The sequence below is a fragment of the Thalassophryne amazonica genome, chromosome 23 (genome assembly GCF_902500255.1).
Source record: "Thalassophryne amazonica chromosome 23, fThaAma1.1, whole genome shotgun sequence".
Classification (NCBI taxonomy): domain Eukaryota; kingdom Metazoa; phylum Chordata; class Actinopteri; order Batrachoidiformes; family Batrachoididae; genus Thalassophryne; species Thalassophryne amazonica.
In genome coordinates, this window is record NC_047125.1 from 13,117,243 (window position 1) to 13,135,945 (window position 18,703).

An 18,703-nucleotide genomic window follows, 5' to 3' on the forward strand; every position below is an offset into this window, starting at 1 on the left:
CAATGAAAAGAAACCTTGTGTTTATTGATTATCTGACCGAGTGGGAGCATGTAGATAGTGACCAACCCTTGAGGCACTCCGCAGCTAACTGTATGAGGTGATGATTTGGACTGTCCTAGGGTCACAAACTCTGTCCTGCCCGTGAGGTATGACATGAACCAGTTGAGTGTGGTCCCAGTAAGTCCAACTATAGACTGGAGGCGATGAAGTAGGATGGTGTGGTCCACGGTGTCAAAAGCAGATGATAAATCCAGTAGTAAGAGGAGTGATGGTGAGCCCTGGTCCGCAGTCATAAGCAAGTCGTTCATGACGCGGACCAGGGCTGTCTCTGTACTGTGAGCTGATCGAAAACCGGACTGAAATTTTTCATACACATTATGGATGTGAAGATGACTGTGGAGTTGGGCTGCTACAACTTTTTGCAGGACTTTGGAAAGAAACGACAGGTTTGAATATTTCCATCTCCTAATCCTAACTGGCACTCCAAAACCAAACTCTGAACCTAAAAGTCAACCTAACCCCTAACCCTCAACCAAATGGTACCCATCCATCCATGTTCTCATCTCGCATATTCTAGTTAAGGGTCACGGGGGCACTGTAGACTATCCGGGCTATCACTGGGCAAGAGGCAGGTACACCGTGGGCAGGCTGCCACTCTACTGCAGGGCCAACCCAAATAGAAAGACAAATTAATTCAGACCTTTAGTCAGGTTAGAGTCAACAATTCACCTAACCTTAAACTTAGCCCTAACCTCTAAATCAAAACCCAACCTCGAAAACGTAACCCCTAATCCTATGGGCCTTCTTATTATCTGACCTCTTGAAAACAGGGATGACCACTGATATTGACTGTGAGTATCACTACAGGCTAACGTTATTAGCAAAGCTGCCACTCCCGCATATGTATAAGTTAGTCGTATCCCATAATGCCGATGCAATTAGCCAAAGCAAAATCTCCACTGCCATGCCTCGTTAGTAACTTTTAATAAAGGAATTTTAAATTATTATTGTTTGGAATATTATAATTTGGCATTATTTACCTACATTGTGTTACTTAAAAGTGATTTTAAGGCTCCATGACAAGTGTAGTCCATGTGCCAGAGGTACTTTAATCCAGTACTAGTTATGTTATACACATTTACTACAAGATAATATGAGTCACCAGGTATCTGCAGGAATTAGTTTATTTATTGTCAAAAAAAAAAAAAAAAACACACACACCCAGAGGTACATACACTTAAAATGCGTCTACTAAAAATTTCCAACAGGTACAGAGGAATATTGCAAACAACATAAACATACAAAACCTTGGAAAGAAACATATGTAAAGTTTAAAGCCAATTAAAACAACCCAGGATCAGTTCATTGATTTCCATATTAACCACTAGGGGGAGCTCTTTATCAGTATGAAACAAATATCCCATTTTGAGAATATTAGGAGTTGAGGTGATTAGTTTTCACAAAATAGTGAGAAACTGCAAGCTGAATCAACACCAAAGCAATAAACACATACAGCTGCTGTGCAAAAGTTTTAGATGCCTGAAAAATGCTGTAAAGAGGGAAAGCTTGGAACATTAGTGGAATGACTATTTAACAATGATGATCAAAGTCCATAACCACACCACACACACTCACCCAAAATATGTAAATAAATAAATTAGATCAGTAGTTTGTGTGAATGTGCGCATTTGAAATAGCTTAGATTCTTCCGGACAAACATCTAGAGAGTCGTGAATTTATAGGCATATATGCCAGTCCTTAAATAAATATTCCAAACAGGTATTAATGATCTTCTTCTTAAATATTTTTGCCAAAGGTTGGTCAGTTTTGGAGTTTGGTGTCTTGCTTTGGGACACTCTGACAATGAGCCAGGTATCAAACCCACTAAATTGTAGACGCCTGATCTTCCAATTGTGCTTCATGTTCCCTCAGCTGGAGTTCCACTTACATAAAGGTACCAGCGATCAACAATATGTAGGTTCAGACACATCTGTTAACTCAAGCAACAAAGTAGCATTGACGAACAGTTTTTCCATCATAGTTATGAGACACATTGATTTTGGTGCCTCAACGAGGTCTTACAGGTGTTTGTTTCTACTTGTGCTGTTCAAGCTCATCTGTGGAAGCAAAAAGAAGCAGGCAAAAACCGAGGCCCACAGTCTGCCAGCAAAGTCAGTGTACCAGATGAAAGACCTATCATACCAGCTTCTCTTGACAGTTGGCCCATGTGTTCCAACCATGCAGAAACCAGTAGGAACTTGATAACTCTGTCTAGACCAGAGAAATAGAGTCAAAGGTGGCCTTCTTAGAACTCTAATGGTCAAAACCATGCAGTTGAAATGAAAACAAGGTGACATGACTGAAGTGTGCCAGGTCTACATAATGGTAACCAACTGCTACCCCAAATGAGGTACCAGCTTTGTAGATTAGAGTAGTATTTGGGAACTTCCTAACATTTGATGAGTCCCTAATTATGGTCAGAAAAAGTAGGTCAAGGGTGGTGCCCTCTGAACTCATACAAGAGGGTTGGGAGACAAACTGATATTTTACAGAACTTGGGGCCACGGTTTAAAGTAATGGTGCAGAACCCATTTCCGTCCTGGAAGAGATGATGTCACCCCCCACAAGGAGTCCTGATCCTGAGTATTCTGGGATTACATGGAGAGACAGATGGAACTGAGTCACACTGAACACACAAAGCCATGGTTAATTCTTGTTGTTTAGAATGACCAACTAAATCCCTCTAAATCTACGAGTATGTACAGGTACATAGAACTGATGCTGTTTTGAAGGCAAAGTGTGAAAGTGCCTAAAACCATTTCATTGTGTTTTATATTCTGACTGTTTTAAATTCCTGTTAAAATTTCCTTTTAAAGTAATGTGGACCAAACACTACACCGATCACACAGACAACCACAAACAACACCCAGAAGACAAGGGCCAGCAGCTGCACACAAACAAGGGTCTTCTTACTCTGCTGGACAACTTCCTCTTCTCCCACCAGGCCTGGTGCCGTGCCAGATGGCCTATCTGGATACATCTGTTGCACATGTAGGCTCACTGTAGGCAAGATAATGAAGTGGGTATCCCTGCTGTCATCCTCCATGAAGACTGCAACTCTTTGGTTGACCATGCTGAGGCGAGTTGCAATGGCCACTGGCACGCGGAAGGTCATGGCGGACAGCCTGGCCAGTGTACGGGAGTCGTAGGGCAGGGAGAGAGCATTCCTGGACTCAAGAGGGGTAAGGTGTCGGCAGAGGGGGCAAGGGATTGCTAACAGGCTCCTGGGATCAGACGGATCAGAAAGGCATAGTCCGATCCTCTGGAGGCACTCGGTGCAGAAGACATGAAGGCACTCCAGCGTCCGGGGGCACTTGTTGTACTGGTTGTACTCTTGATAGCAGATAGGACATTCCATGTCTACTGGTTCCCCAGGGTTGATACTCAGGATGGGGGCTACCACAGCTGGTTGTCCCTGCTGGGAAGCTGAGGTCTGGTCTCCACTCATAGTGTGGTGCCAATTCTGGTCAAATCAAAAGAAGAAGAGAGAACATCATCAACTCAACAATGTAAGATGAGGGTGTTGTGGTTAGCATCACAGAGAGCAGGAACTGGACCCCAAGGTGCAAGGCAGTCAACGTGCAAGATGAGGTGCAAAATGTCAGGTGTTTAATAATCCAGAATCCAAAAGTGGTAGAGATAACAAAGATGACTATACGTAACAAAAATCCAAAAACACTACTAAAGTCTTGGTGAGAACAAACGTTGAGTTTAACAAAAACCACAGCGAAATGGCAACTTACAAAATAAGGTGCATCAAGTGCGGAGGAACAGGAGAACCAGGAGCTGAACAAATGTGAGACACAGAGAATCATAGGTAAACAACTGGCAACAAACAGTGAAGAGGGAGAGGCTTAAGTACACAACTGAATAAACACATGTGCACGAGAGCAAATGGAAATGCAGGGACACATGGGAAAAATAAAGGAATTCACAGAGATGACAAATAAATGGGACAACCTGAGGGGTGAGGAAACATAAATCCATATCATGAAATGACAACCCATAACAACGTTAGCAAGAAATGGCACAATGGTGAACAACATAAATACAATAAATGCTCAGAGAAAATAAAAGACAAGAAGCAAAAGGGTGAAACAAAAATAAGTATGTGAGAGGCGGAGCCCTCGCCGTGAACAGCTGGACAAACGCCACGCTCATCTGCCAGGCGTCACCCTGACAACCAACCTCAACCGCAGACCAGGAACTAACAGGTAAGATAATAAACAGAAATACAAGAGGGACCCGAACCGGAACACAAAAATGATAAGACAACAGAAAGAACAGAGCAACATCATAGTGAACAAAGAACAAGGAAACATAACCAGATCACAGGGGGCGGGGCCCACAGGCACAGACAAGCTGTCAACTGCCACGCACAGCTGTAACCAAGACAACTGCTCACAACCAAAGAACAGAGACAACAAGGATCACACACACACCTGCACCCACATGCACACACACAGGGACTGGGACATACCGAGACACCCAAACACTAGGGGCGCATTCACACACACACACACACACACACACACACACACACACACACACACACACACACACACACACACACACACACACACACACACACACACAGGACTCAACCACGCTACCCACACACAGATGCACACCCCTGCCAGACCCACATGAACATGGGCATGGGGTCACGCGCCCACATCCACATCCAACCACACTCGCGAACGACAAACAGGAGACACAAACAAACATATAGACAGAGCCACCCTTACCAATAACTCAGCAGGCACACACGAAAACAACCATGGTCACACATACACCTACTCACCCACACACACAAACACAGGACTGAGGCATGTAGAGGGGAGGCGCATGCTGGTGCACTTACTCCCACATTCACCCACACACACTTGCGCTCATTTCCACCCGCACTGGGCTGCAGAACCGGACAGGTGGCACAGACTCCGACATGACAAGTGACGAGGACACACATTCACACACCACACCACTGACAAGGGGGACACAGGACAGGACAGGTGACCAGGACTTATTAACACATCCAAGGAGAAGTTAAAAACCCAGCGACAGAGAAAACCCCAACAAAAGGAACAGTGGAAGTTCCTGTCAGGATGTGCCCCCACTGGGATGCTGCTGTATTTTTCTTCTCCGTTTTTATAAACAGATTCCACAAAAGAGTCAGTCATAGAGTCATAAAATACTATGAGTCATAGTATTCTTCCACTTCCACTTAGTCAGCTTTCCAAACATTGCCCCTTACACGTTTTCACAATCAGCAGACGTCTGGAAAGTTAAGATAAGGAGAAAAAAACAAAAAAAACAAGAGAAGGGCTTCAGGGGAGCTAATAAATCACCTTCCTATAAATCTGCAGTCAGATTTCAGTCATTTGAAGTGAACACTTGAAACGACAGGCACCAGACGAACTCCACACCAAGGAATTGCCACCTCAATAGAATAAGCAAGTTCAACTTTAATGCCTTTGGGTCTGACGGAGTCGAGCTAGTTCACAATCCTAACTGGAATGGTGACAGAAGGATAACGGATAATTCATCAGTTAACATCCGCAGTAGGACAACTCCAAACGTTTTTAAGTAATTTCGATAAAACATGGTCTAATGCTCAACCTTGTCAAGTTGAAGACACCGTGAAAATTTGGTGTTGCTCACAATTCAGATATAAATTCTGTAACAGTTCTTTTATTTTTTTGAACATCGCAAAGCAGGTTGAAGTGATGATGTTCTTTGAAGTCAAAGAACACCATCAACGGCGTTCTTTGACTTCAAAAGTTTGATCACTGAAAACATTTTGAAATCACAAAGACCGTCTTAATTTCTGGTGTTGATCTAGATTCGGATGCGGATTCTGGATCATTACTTTCCATACTAACGTGGGGCATTTTCTGATATCAGTGTTTCAAACTATTTCTGCTGACGTCCGTGAAACGTGGTTGAACGATCGAGCTTATCGAGCACAATACCCCACGAAATGCATGTTGTTTGGAATCTGGATGTCAATTCCGAATCGATACTTCATCATACATCATTCACAGACTAATACGAGGTAGTTTGTGAGATTCTGATCAACTTTGCAAAATAATTTCAGCTGATCTCCATGAAACTTGGGAGAATGATCCCACCCAACATCTCTATGATGTTCGGAATCTAGATGAGGATTAGGTTTAGACTTTCACAGCAATAAAATAAGTTCTTTTGGCTTTTCCCCTTCTTTTTTTAAACACTTGGGATCGCCACACCAGATCTGTTACACGGGTCTCAAGTTTGTTTGTTTCTCCGTGCCCCTATCACAAAAAGTACCCGCTTTTCGTGACGCTTTTTTTTTTTTAATTTTGCTATTTATAATCTTCCCCTTCTCCTAATGCTCACCATAACCATAGCATAACTGTGTACCCTCCCCAAATGTTAACCATGACACCCCCCCCGCATTCACCCCACATTTTGTGGCCCCGTCATGAATTGAATCCGTGCCCCGTTACGAAAAACGCCCCATTTTCGTACCCCCGTCACGAACCCACAGATTAATGTTTTTGTCGTAATCCAGTCAGACTGGGCTGTTTATTTGGCAAATTTTACACTAGATTCCCCTCATGGCGCAACTCTGTATTACATGGAGAATGAATAACTCAACCAATCAGTGTTTAGCGGAGGCACATTTTACCCAGAATCCTTTGCGATCTGTGTTTGTTACAAAACTTCAGAATTAGTGCATTATTCAACATTAAATGATATGTTATATTTTAACTTTGTACAAATGACAGAATTGACATTAATGGAGTTATTCTATCAGTATTCATTTTATTTATACACCAAACCATAACTCAGCATTGCTTTATTTTCCAAGACCTCCACCTGACGGGAGCGTTGCAACTGAGTAGAGAGTTGAGCTTCATGGCTCCTCTCAGCTTGTTTCTGTGCTGGAAGCCATGTAGTAAACAAGAGCTTCCAGCAGGGGGCAAGATGTTCAAAGACAGAAGTTTGGGTCTGTTGTCGCTTTTGATGCTACCAGAAGCGATCGTGGTGTTAAAACTCAAATTCAGCTTGTTAGTAGTTGCAAATGTACCAGAGACAATACTGGAATTTATCGGTTATCTGTAACTTCCGATGCATTTTTGGGTGGTTTATCGTTTAATCTTTATCAAAGATAACTTTTCAGTTATCTGATTATCTGTTATTGAAGTTATTTTTTTTTGGTTATCTGTGCTCAGCACTGATTAATTTAAATAACTTGTCCAATATTAGTTTGATTAAAAGTTGAACTATAAGTTAAAAATGTATGTCTCTGGATGACTTGGGTGATATTGACCTCGTATTAGTATGGGGTTAAAAGAAATGAGTTTTTTGGGGGGGAGGGGGGACCAGTTCTCCTTTGCCTGCAGAGGATAGAGCGGTTTCTTCTTGAAGCAGCTCTTCTCTGTTTTGTAGAGGGCAGAACTACACATCAGCTACAAAACATTTAACAGGTAGGTGCTCAACTGATTTTAAATTTTATAAATGTTTGTAGCTGTTCAGCTTTATTTACCACGTTATCAGTCTAAAACGTATCGGACAAAAATTTATCACAAGATAATTAGTCCGATAATGGTTTGTAAAGTTATCTAAAAAGATAACCCGATAATGAAAACATTATCTTCGATAATTATTGGTTATCGAATTATCGGAACTGTGCGCACCACTGGAGAATGCGCATGTGTGGTCTTGAACCAGTAACCTTCTGTTTTGGAAACAATTGCACTAGCCACTTGGCCCATCACTTACATCACAATAACAGGCACATTTTTTTTCTAACTAGGTGAACCATTTCTTAAAAACCATTACATGGATCATGAAACCTGTTACTCATATGTATCCCATCAACCAACTGGTGAAATTTTCTGAAGATCTGATTAAGATCCAGATCTATCAAGTTCCCTTATTGCAAGAAGAACTGGCTTTGGTTTACTGAGACTTTTGTCACTCATTGTTCCTCTCATAGGACAACAACATGGCAACTCCTGCACATTAGGGATCGTCACATAGCAGATGGGGTCTGCTTTGAGTAACACCTAACCGAAATCGGGTTTTTTTTGGCACAATATTTTGTGCAAATCTCAATAACGATGAACCTGCAGTGAAAGAGGAATATTTGTAGACAACCGAATACTCCATACAAGTCAACGCAAGTGAGATAGGAATCAAACTGTAGAGGAACTGGCACAGACATACAGGCAAAAAAGACGCGCACTTACCCGCAACACACCCCTCGGATCAGAGCACACATTCGACACAATTCCTTCTCATCCTGTTGGTACAGATCTCCCGCCCTCGTAACACTAATCCCTTTGTGTGATTGTTTTGTTGTGTGCACTGTCTCACCTGCAAACCTGCTTTTGGCTCCGTCTCACCTGATGTCACCAGTCATCTCCGTCCGCCACGTACCCATGAGGCACCTCTGTGGTTTGCTGGCAGTAATTAAACCCCTGGTGATGTGAAGGCAACCAGAATGCACAAGACAGGAAAATGACAGATTGCACTCAGAATTCGTTGCCCACTCACACGCGATTCTGTTTCCTGACAGTCAGCACGTACGCGATATAAAACAAAGATTCCTCATTTAATTGCTAACATCCTCATACTGTAATTGCAGTGGTGAAAGTGATCTTTTTATGTGGCTACTTTGTTTCACAGACTGAAAATTAAAAGCGGTACATTTACAGTGTGTACTTTTAACCCTACAGTGATTATAGCTTAAGGTCTATAGGCGCCAGGTATAAAAAAATGTAACATTTAAAATGTACCTACTTCCCTGCATTATTTTAACCCTCTGGGGTCCGAGGGCATTTTTTGGACAGTTCACTCGCCTGGCATAAATGTTTTATTATTGCTGTTAATAGCTCTCCCTGCATCCCACAATCAAGTTTTATCTCTCTTTTTTCAGGACAACCTGTGCTTTCATAATATATATGCTTTTGTTGTATTTTACAAGTGCAATAAAGGTTTACGATCAGAAATAAAGGAAAAAGTAAAGCGGAAATAATTTTCTACACACATTTATTCAAAACACACAGCAAGTACAACTGTTTTGACACTTTATAAAGGTAATTTGAGGTCTTGTGTGAAAGACTGTACAACAAAAAGGTTCAAACAATAAACACAGATGCACATTTTGAACAATATATACAAAATGGTCTATGTGGTTTTTTTTTTTTTTGTCTTTATCTCAAAGCAATTTCTGTCTGCTATTACACAAAGGTTACATCACAAACTTCTACTTCTACTGTGTTTTGGAGTGTTCTGTGCTGCTCCTAAAGCAGCTTTCATTCACACTTTGACCCACTTTGGCTCCTTACAGTCTGAGGAGCTGCCCTCCCCCTCGCTCCACTGATATGGTAAACAGTGCTTTACGCTGAGAAAGCAACAGAGTTATCCAGTAACATTCACATGCAAACTAGTGGAGCAATCCTGATAGTTACACACTCTTTGTTTGAGCATGTGAGATTGTCATCAGAGGCTCTCCATCTGCTTTCACTGATCGCTGTGCATAATGGCGCAAGGCGCATTGGAGCCCAATAGTATGTACTCATTGGAGCACCCAGGGGGCTATTCAAACGGGCCATCTAGTAACATATCACTCCTGAAAACGATCTTTGGCTTTTCACGTGAGGTGAATCTGCCGATTCACCTCACGATTGGATTTTGGAAAACCATGTGACGGTGAACCAATTCTGATTGGACACATTGCGCACGTCATCACACAGCTTCTATGAGGAGTACAAAGATGGCCGATGGCTGGCTCGAAAGTCCGCGGAATTAACTTTTCAGCAAAAAAAAAAAAAAAAAAAAGTAAGGCCCCAGAGGGTTAAGAAATGTTAAATTAATCATTTCCAAACAGTGATGGTTCATTTTTATTCTGTTATTGTGTGTTTTGGTCGCTGTTTACCAGTATCCATCTGTCTGGTCGATGATTCATTCAGTCTGAGTCTTTGCTCTGTTTCTGTAGCTGTTTGTTATTCCGTTAACTACACACCTGTTTCTGTGAGTAATCACACACCTGTTATTAATTCCACTCATAATGCCAGCAGTATTCTGTATCTGCTCCCAGTTTTCTTGCCCTCATTGCAGTTTTTTCCAGCTATCTGCTCATTGGTACACAGTTCTATTGTGCTCATCTGGATCACATCTGTCAGTCTGTTCAGCACCTGAGCCTGATGCCTGAGAATATTTACATCCGCCAAGGACGTAATAAAATCATTGGTGTTTATTTGTCTGCCTGTTTGCAGGATTACATCAAAACTACTGCACGGATTTTGACGTAATTTTCACCACAGATAGATATTAGGCCGTGGAAAAAAGTTAAAGTTTTTAAAGTTTGGAGTGGATCAGGATCAAGAACCTGATTCTGGATCATTTCTTAAATTTTCACCATTTTGAGGATCATCTCAAATCAGCTTGATGGATCTTGACAAAATTTAAATCATATGTGGCGATTGTACTACGGAAGACCCTTAGTGTTGGATGTTGGTAGTGATCTGGATCAATATGCAGGTTATGCGGCAGAAACATATAACATCACGATGTAAAACCAAGATCAGGAAGACACTATTTTGTTTCAACTTGTGAATTTACATATCAGATTGCAACATCTTGATCAATCGGACCATTCTGGATCAGTATGCAATTATTTCATTGTGTTGTGAAATCCGGATCCAGGCGAAGTCTGGGTCACGATGTGAATCACATATCTTTAATTTTCAGAAATCTCCAATTGCTCTTGTTCCAGATTATTATTCACTGTAAAAAATAAATAAATAAATCATGTTTACCTGTGTGCGTCCTGCATTTGGGTTCAATCACCTAACAAGCATGCTTTAAAAGACCTGACCCAAAAAAGTTGTACTTCCTCAATAAAAAATAAACTACTCCACAAACCTCACCTACCACCCCTCTTACTGGTCTGCCCAATTTGTCATGTATTATACGTATATGGCATTGCCTATGCTAGTGAGATAACTCAGATTATAGCCAAGGACTGAAAAAATACTACATAAGTCATTGCTTTGTTAAAATAAAACACTTCCAAAGATGTATATTTAAAAAGATGATCTTTAAATTTATCCCAGCAATATCCCAGCAAATTTCTTGAATAATTCAAATATTAAAAATCTCTCATGCAATGTGAATCATGATATAACTATTTTCAAAGTAGGCACATTGACAATTTGTTGACATAAAACATGCACCCAGTGAGGGCAACAAATCAGACTTCATTATACTTGTTCATTTTTCAATATTCCTTACTAGAATAATGCTTATAATGTAAAAACTATAGTTGAATATAAAAGCGTGGTAACCAAATGGTGTATTTATAGTACATCATGTCCCATCTGAAGGTACCAAAAGTTAACTTGTACCTGCAGCTTTGAGAACATCCAGATCTTGGCCCATCCCAGTCCTGTTGAGGAGTACTTTGTGCTACAATAAAATTGTCAAATATTAACCCATCAGTGAAACCAATTCATGGGTAGCGGCACAGCATGAGTTCACATTGTCCTATTGACAGCCTTTATTGTTACATCTTTGTGATGAGCCAATTAATACTTCAACAGAATTTTAATTCTTTACTATGAATGATATTAATATCCTAAATATAAAAGTGCCCCGTTAAAGGATGGCTTCCTTTTTTTAACAACCCTACACATTAAAGTCTGAGTGTTCTAGTCACTTTTGCATTTTTTGAGAGATTGTATTTTATGCAAATTTCTGAAAAGGAAATTCACAGCCATCTATGGGGTGCCTGCAGCAGAGACTGAAACGAACTCTCATAAATTGGGAAGTATTCTTACATTTTATGATTCCAGGTTTACATCTTAAATTACAGATTATTAAATTTCTATTAGGACTATAAATGTCTAGTGAAGCGTCTTCATCATAGGTCATCATTTAATAAAGTTGAGTGGGGGAGTGTATATAAAAGCTGGTTTGGGTAACGGTAAACAAGTTTCACCTTTGCCAGATTACTGCAGTGCCTTGCACCATATTTTATGCTTGTGTTAATTAAACTGCCCGATTTACTTTTTACTCTGTTTGCTATACTGTCTGTGTGTGTGTTCAACGTTAACATTTTTAAACAAATAAATAAAATTTAAAAAGAAATCATAAGGTGTCATAAAACGTGAGATGACAGCAGTAAAAAAAAGTGAGTAGGAGCTAGCTAAATTCTAAGTGATGCTACATTGATAAAAACTGGTATACAGAAAAAGTACACTTATCTGGTCATATTTCTTCTGATATTGTTGTCACATGAATATAAAATTCAAAAATAATAAATCACAATATCAACGTAATTGTGACGCATGAGTGGTAAACAAGCTAACAAGAGCTAACGTCTTAGACTGATGCAGGTTTGATCAATTAGTATGTTTAAAAGACATCCCAGTATATCTTATCTGGCCATATTTGTTCAAACATTGTTCCAACATGATTAAAGTTTAAAAATAGTAAATCAAAACGGGACATATTTGTGAAACATCTCCAATAACATCAATAGGTACTAGTTTCTACGGATGTATGTAGGCTGATATAAACTGGTAGACAAGAAAACTTCACTCATCTGTTAAAACTTTTCAGACGTAATGCGAACATAACAATTACAAAATTGGTTGTCAGTGTTATGGCCAGTTTTGCCACAGTTACTTTAAAAAGTTACTTTATTAGTTACTTTATACAATTACTTCATTAGCAGCTTTACGCAGTAAGTTTATTAGCAGCTGCCGTCAACTTGTAACTAATAAGTAATGTAACTAATAAGGTAACTAGTAATCTAACTTGGTTAATCTTAAGATTGAGTCATCAGCAAAGTAACTAATGGTTACTTTTCTGAGTAGTCAATATTAAAAATAACTGAGTTAGATTTCTAGTTACTTTATTAGTTACATTCAGCAGCTGCTGACAAGCTCTCCACAGCTGCTAATGAAATAACTGTATAAAGTAACTAATCAAGTAACTTTTCTTAGTAACTGTGGCAGCACTGATTATGACTTTGCTCTTTTATGGGTTCTGTAGATTTCTGTTACTCCCGTAATGGCTCCAAAAGCAATTTTTTAAAACAGTATTTCTCGCATTCAGAGGCTTCATTACTAACAATTTGCTAAAATGACTAGAGCTGTAAAAAAGTGAACTTGTAATTTTCCCCCATCCAATTAAAATATACTTCAATAAATATGAAAATAAGGGCATTATCACATTATATACAATTGTTTAATAGGTCAGTTAGCTAATCATTTATTACAGTTCTTTATAGATTGTCACTGATTTGTAGAAGGTGTTCTTATAATAGATTACACATTGAATATAAGTTTGTGTTTTGCTTGATTAAAAAAAAAAAACTGGAAAGAAAAGTACAATGCCAAAGCGCATAAGTAGGAAAACCTGCAAATAATCAGACAAAAACAAGTACAACGTGCAAACATAACCCAGAGTGCATGCTTGTGTTTCTTGGCAAAGAACCCAACGGAAATCACCATGAAAGGATTTTAACTGAGACAACTGTGTCAGGAGGAGGGATGTTTGGGGAATACCGTGGAGAGGGAAGAGATGACATCACAAAGCTCCACACCCTGTCATTATGTCAGCGTGGGCGAAAAAATAAAAATAACGTTGAGGTAGGACGGATATAGTGAATTTAAAGAGGTATCGCAACTCTCGGAAGCACAGTGGTTCAAAGAAATCAATCAATTCAAATATTTACTGACACTGCTCGTGGGATACTGTTGGTACATGTGATTAATTAGTGATTTATCTTTTAATTCAAGCTATTTGTTTCGTGTCCCACTAAGAACCTGTGTGGCAACTCTCAGGGGTGAAAGGATTATTCAAATATTAGCAGATTTTCTCAGTTTTCCAAGTCCCAGTCTTCCCTGGGCATCAATCAATCAATCAATCAATTTTTTTATATAGCGCCAAATCACAACAAACAGTTGCCCCAAGGCGCTTTATATTGTAAGGCAAGGCCATACAATAATTATGTAAAACCCCAACGGTCAAAACGACCCCCTGTGAGCAAGCACTTGGCCACAGTGGGAAGGAAAAACTCCCTTTTAACAGGAAGAAACCTCCAGCAGAACCAGGCTCAGGGAGGGGCAGTCTTCTGCTGGGACTGGTTGGGGCATGCCTGGAAGACGTTCGTAGATGACACCCAGGGAGCATTCTCACAAGAGAACTGTGGTTAGCTTGGACCACTGCTAACTGCTAGCAACATCAATGCTAACAGTTAGCATGGGGAGAGCTAACAGTTAGCCATCTGCTGTAGTCACCTGGCATGGCTTTGTCTCCAATCGTTCATAGTCACACTACTAAAAATTGGTTAAACTTTCGGGGTTTTCTTATCGACACACGGAAATAAAACATTACGAATACTAAAGCGAAACTAATCACTATGTGAATGTGACTGGAAGGTTGGCTGTCGGGAGGGAACCACTGGATTTTGACGACGCAACACATTTTGTGTTTATTTTATCTATATGTGATCGGGAGAATTCAGTGGTTAATAAGGCCCTGAAGCAAAAGGAGTCACAATAATAACAATAAAATTGTTGGAATAATAACTATTATCATTATATAATTTACATCATGCAAACTAGAGCGCTGCACTCGTGGAGCACAAACATGCGCCAACACTAGTTTCCAATTCCACATATTTTTACATTGGAAACATTTTTGAAGGTTAAAGTCCTGTAAGAAGTGGCTTTTTCATAAGCTAAATTAGATGTGATCAAATGTCAGGAGTATTATTTAGTTCATGCACTTGAATCAAAGTTTGTTTTTTGTGATGTCAGGTTTGTTTTTTGTTTTTTTGTTTTTTTTTCAGTTTCTGAATTCTTTTTCAGATCATTTTCATAGAACATTATATCTGCTACTAGCTGGGGTACCTGGCGCTGCCCGGGTTAACCTGTTTTAGACATACGCCAAATGCCAAAAATACATAAATGGCAATTTTGGGGTAATTTTCAGTTCAACTTTTTAAAAAATGGTACCAGTTTGTTGCCCATGTCATGGGGATTCTGAATATATATATATATATATATATATATATATATATATATATATATATATATATATATATATATATATATATATATATATATATATATACACACAGACAGACAGACAGACAGACAGACAGACAGACAGACAGACAGACAGACAGACAGACAGACAGATAGATAGATAGATAGATAGATAGATAGATAGATAGATAGATAGATAGATAGATAGATAGATAGATAGATAGATAGATAGATAGATAGATAGATAGATAGATAGATAGATAGATAGATAGATAGATAGATAGATAGATAGATAGATAGATAGATAGATAGATAGATAGATAGTTTTTAGGGCTATATATTATTGTTTGGGAGTTTATCCTGGACAGACAGACAGACGTAGCCCTTTATGTATATAGATGCATACTTTGTCATTGCTTTTTGGCACTTGGTTTCCGAGTGATAACAGGAAAACAGACAAAAGGCATAAAATTGGGTGTAGGTAAATCCAAAACAGAAAAATGAGAGTGACTGAGGCACTTTAGATTGAGACAATAATCCAAAAATGTACACCACATAGGCTTTTCAATATTAAATTCAAATGTCTACAAAATCCACAATCTGGATCACATCCGAATCAAACTTTGTTAGGTGGTAGTGAGTCCCATCGTGCACCTCACTTTCACATATGAGAGTGATTGGGGCACGTTTGATTAAGATATAATGTAAAATATACATTAAATGGGGATTTCAATAGCCACAAAATCTGGAATCTGGATCAGACTTTGTCAGTCAATAAAGGATACCATCCTACATAACACTATCATATTTTTTGACAGAGTTATGAATGTTTGAAAATCCATACAATGTTAAGGATCGGGATTTTTCCAATATTTGTTCCTGACTGATCTGAATATCTTACGATGATATCAAACAATGGTATGATTGATGAAAAAGCAAGTATTATGTACTAGAACTATATATGCAATCCCTTGTCGCAGAGTCCAAGCGCATGACAGGTACTTACATATGCAAGAAAAAATGTACAAGCTTGATTAACATTGACGCTCTGCACTCTGAAATGGGGGGGAAAGGAAACCCAAAAAAAAAAAAAATACCCCAGGTACTTTAGAGAGAACGCTCGGCATGCCGAGATTATTGGTAATCGACGTTAACACCATTCAATTGGAGCACAGCATTCATAGGTGATGCAATGATCGGTGAGATGCTCCTGAGATGATTCTGCACCCCAGGTACCGTAGAGAGAACGCTCGGCATGCTTGGATAAAGGGTACTATGTGGGTAAAGTGTGCAGTGTGTCTTAAACACATTCTGGGTTGGGGATACTTGTGAGAAATGTACCTGAGATCTCTCAGACAGGTATAAGATGATACGCGATTACAGTTATTCTTATATATTGTAAATGCAGTAATAGTTTAAGTTCTTAATTAGAGTGTAATGAAGTAGTGAAATTTCACTGTTATTTGATTCGAGAAATTTAAATGATAAATAAAGTTGGTAATTAAGTCAGAAAAAATCAGTGTGCATTAAGCAAGGAAATAATTCGTCGTATATGACTTTTTTGATGCGCTTCTTGGGTAATGTCATAGAATGTTCGGAAAAATTAAGTGTCCTAATACATACATAATATGTATGTATTCCCCTGTAAAAAAAAAAAAAAAAAAAATCATAACAATATATGAAAAGTGAGTTCCAGGCTGTTCACAAACAGTCAAACAAACAGGGGTGGAAACATAACCTCAGCCAACTTAGCTGGTAGAGGTTATTAAATATGCTAGTGCCTTTGTAGCACTGAATCCCGGTCTCCCCTATTACAGTTATTGATTTTTCATTTTTCAGATAAACAGTAAACAGTTGAAGGTGAGTGAGATCAAACCGTGGGTGGTATTTATGTAAATTAGATGTAATCGGGTCGAACGAGTCATCGCTGAGTTTCCTTACATCACGTTTATTTGAAGATCGGTGACTCATGTTTGTTTGGCTCCGCAACTACGAGCATCTGGCAAATGATCAAACATCTGTCTGCTCCTCTTTCTTCTCCTCCTCCAGTATAAATGTGGGAGCGGTTCAGCTTCTCCTCAGAACTGAGAGCAGGATGGACTCGGATCTGGAGTGCGGGGTTTGTTACCGGCTGTACAACGGGGGTGCGCGGTGTCCCAGAGAGCTGAGCTGCGGGCACAGCTTCTGTGAGCGCTGCCTGCGGGCGCTGTGTCACCCCGCCGCCGCCGCCGACGACGCCTCCTCCCCGGCCTGCCGCATCGACTGCCCGCTGTGCCGCCGCGCCACCTCCGTCTCCCAGCTTGACAACATCAAAAAAGAGCTCAGACTGAACGAAGACACGTTTGAGCGCATGTTGGCCGCCGGGGTTCTCTCTGAGGAGGAGGAAGAAGAAGAGCTCCAGAAAGGCAGTGAGGAAGAGGCGGCGCTTACCGAGAGCCAAGCCGAAGAAAGCGACTCGTCGCCGGCGTCCCCACGCGGAAGCTTCCGGCGCTCGTTCAGACGACTGTGGAAGATGTTAACCGGCAACAGCTCAGAGCAACGTGAGTACAAACAAAGTCTGACAGAGCTGAAAAGTGAGAACAGCAAACAAAGAAAAAGTAGTCATTTATGTTTTATTTTCGCTCTCAAAAAATACGCCCTTTCAAAATAAAACACCAAGCCACAGTTGTTAGAATTAAATTAGCTTTTGTGTGTAAAAGCTTGATCATTTTCACCAAAATCTTCCAAATACGTATTTAAAGGGTATTTTTTTTTTATTAGTTTACAGGTTCTATCCTAAAAATAGATATTAGTAGCTGAAATGATGAATGCCATATGAAGAAATGTTTCCCTGTTTCTGTCACTTTAAATGGAAAGAAACTGCTCCAAGTCACCCACCCCTCCCCATTGTGACAGGAAGTCCAAATATGGTTGCGTGACATATGTCACATAAATCTCAGATGAGCTGGCTCAAACCTAATTACGCTTAATGTCAGCCGTTTTGACTTGAAAAGAACGTCTGACATGAAACCTTAACAATTTAAGTGTAAAATAATACACTTTGGGGGCATTTTTTTGGGCAGATGTGAACAGTTACATTTAAGCGAAGTGCAATACAACTGCATAGACCCTCTAAGTTGCCTAAAAAGTGACTTTTGCACAAAACAGCCCAAATCTAATCTGCCTCGTTAATTTTAAATTTTACAAATTATTTGTATTGTATTGATTTATATTGTTTTTGCTGAAAAATTGTATCTAAATTTAAGTTGCTCCTTTGTCTTGTTTGATTCCAGCGGACTGTGTGACCAGTGACGACATGAGGTGCCTCGCCATGATGGCAAACTACATGTTCTGAGGAACCTGCTGCCTCACGCACCCCGATAATGTGAAGATACTTACTGTATTAGTGTTTAAATAGTAACAGAAATTATATCTTGCAGGCAAGAGAGATGGACAATTTTTTTCAAGACTAGAGAGTGCAGGCAGGGTGGAGTGGGTGGAGAAAGGTGGCAGGAGTGATTTGTGACCGAAGAATATCAGCAAGAGTGAAGGGGAAAGTTTACAAAACAGTAGTGAGACCAGCTATGTTGTATGGTTTAGAGACAGTGGCA

At 39.8% G+C, this 18,703-nt stretch overlaps 2 protein-coding genes across 4 annotated transcripts; one reads left to right on the plus strand and one right to left on the minus strand.

Moving 5' to 3' along the window:
• Positions 1–2,642: 2,642 nt before the first annotated feature.
• On the minus strand, positions 2,643–8,337 carry si:ch73-335l21.2 (RING finger protein 223). Of its 2 annotated transcripts, none has more exons than XM_034164896.1 (2): positions 7,983–8,337; positions 2,643–3,526 (listed from the first exon to the last, which is right to left on the minus strand). In XM_034164896.1, the coding sequence occupies exons 1-2, from the start codon at positions 8,040–8,042 to the stop codon at positions 2,858–2,860; spliced, it is 729 nt and encodes a 242-aa protein (XP_034020787.1). In that variant the 5' UTR covers positions 8,043–8,337; the 3' UTR covers positions 2,643–2,857. The 2 variants fall into 2 exon arrangements, with proteins under 2 accessions (XP_034020787.1, XP_034020786.1); XM_034164895.1 differs by lacking the exon at positions 7,983–8,337 and adding an exon at positions 3,804–4,099 and having other exon boundaries at positions 2,643–3,523.
• Positions 8,338–17,118: 8,781 nt separating this feature from the next.
• Positions 17,119–18,547, plus strand: si:ch73-335l21.4 (RING finger protein 227). 2 transcript variants are annotated; one of them, XM_034164490.1, is made up of 2 exons: positions 17,119–17,657; positions 18,390–18,547. In XM_034164490.1, the coding sequence occupies exons 1-2, from the start codon at positions 17,209–17,211 to the stop codon at positions 18,445–18,447; spliced, it is 507 nt and encodes a 168-aa protein (XP_034020381.1). In that variant the 5' UTR covers positions 17,119–17,208; the 3' UTR covers positions 18,448–18,547. The 2 variants fall into 2 exon arrangements, with proteins under 2 accessions (XP_034020381.1, XP_034020380.1); XM_034164489.1 differs by having other exon boundaries at positions 17,125–17,653; positions 18,386–18,547.
• The last annotated feature ends 156 nt before the right edge of the window (positions 18,548–18,703 follow it).

Bases quoted from the DNA above. Each gene is read 5' to 3' on its own strand.
- si:ch73-335l21.2 (XM_034164895.1), bottom strand. From the start codon at position 3,875: ATGATTCTCTGTGTCTCACATTTGTTCAGCTCCTGGTTCTCCTGTTCC. The intron at 3,524-3,803 runs GTAAGTTGCCAT...TGATTTGACCAG, and splicing joins CACTTGATGCACCTTATTTT to AATTGGCACCACACTATGAG.
- si:ch73-335l21.4 (XM_034164490.1), top strand. From the start codon at position 17,209: ATGGACTCGGATCTGGAGTGCGGGGTTTGTTACCGGCTGTACAACGGG. The intron at 17,658-18,389 runs GTACAAACAAAG...GATTCCAGCGGA, and splicing joins AACAGCTCAGAGCAACGTGA to CTGTGTGACCAGTGACGACA.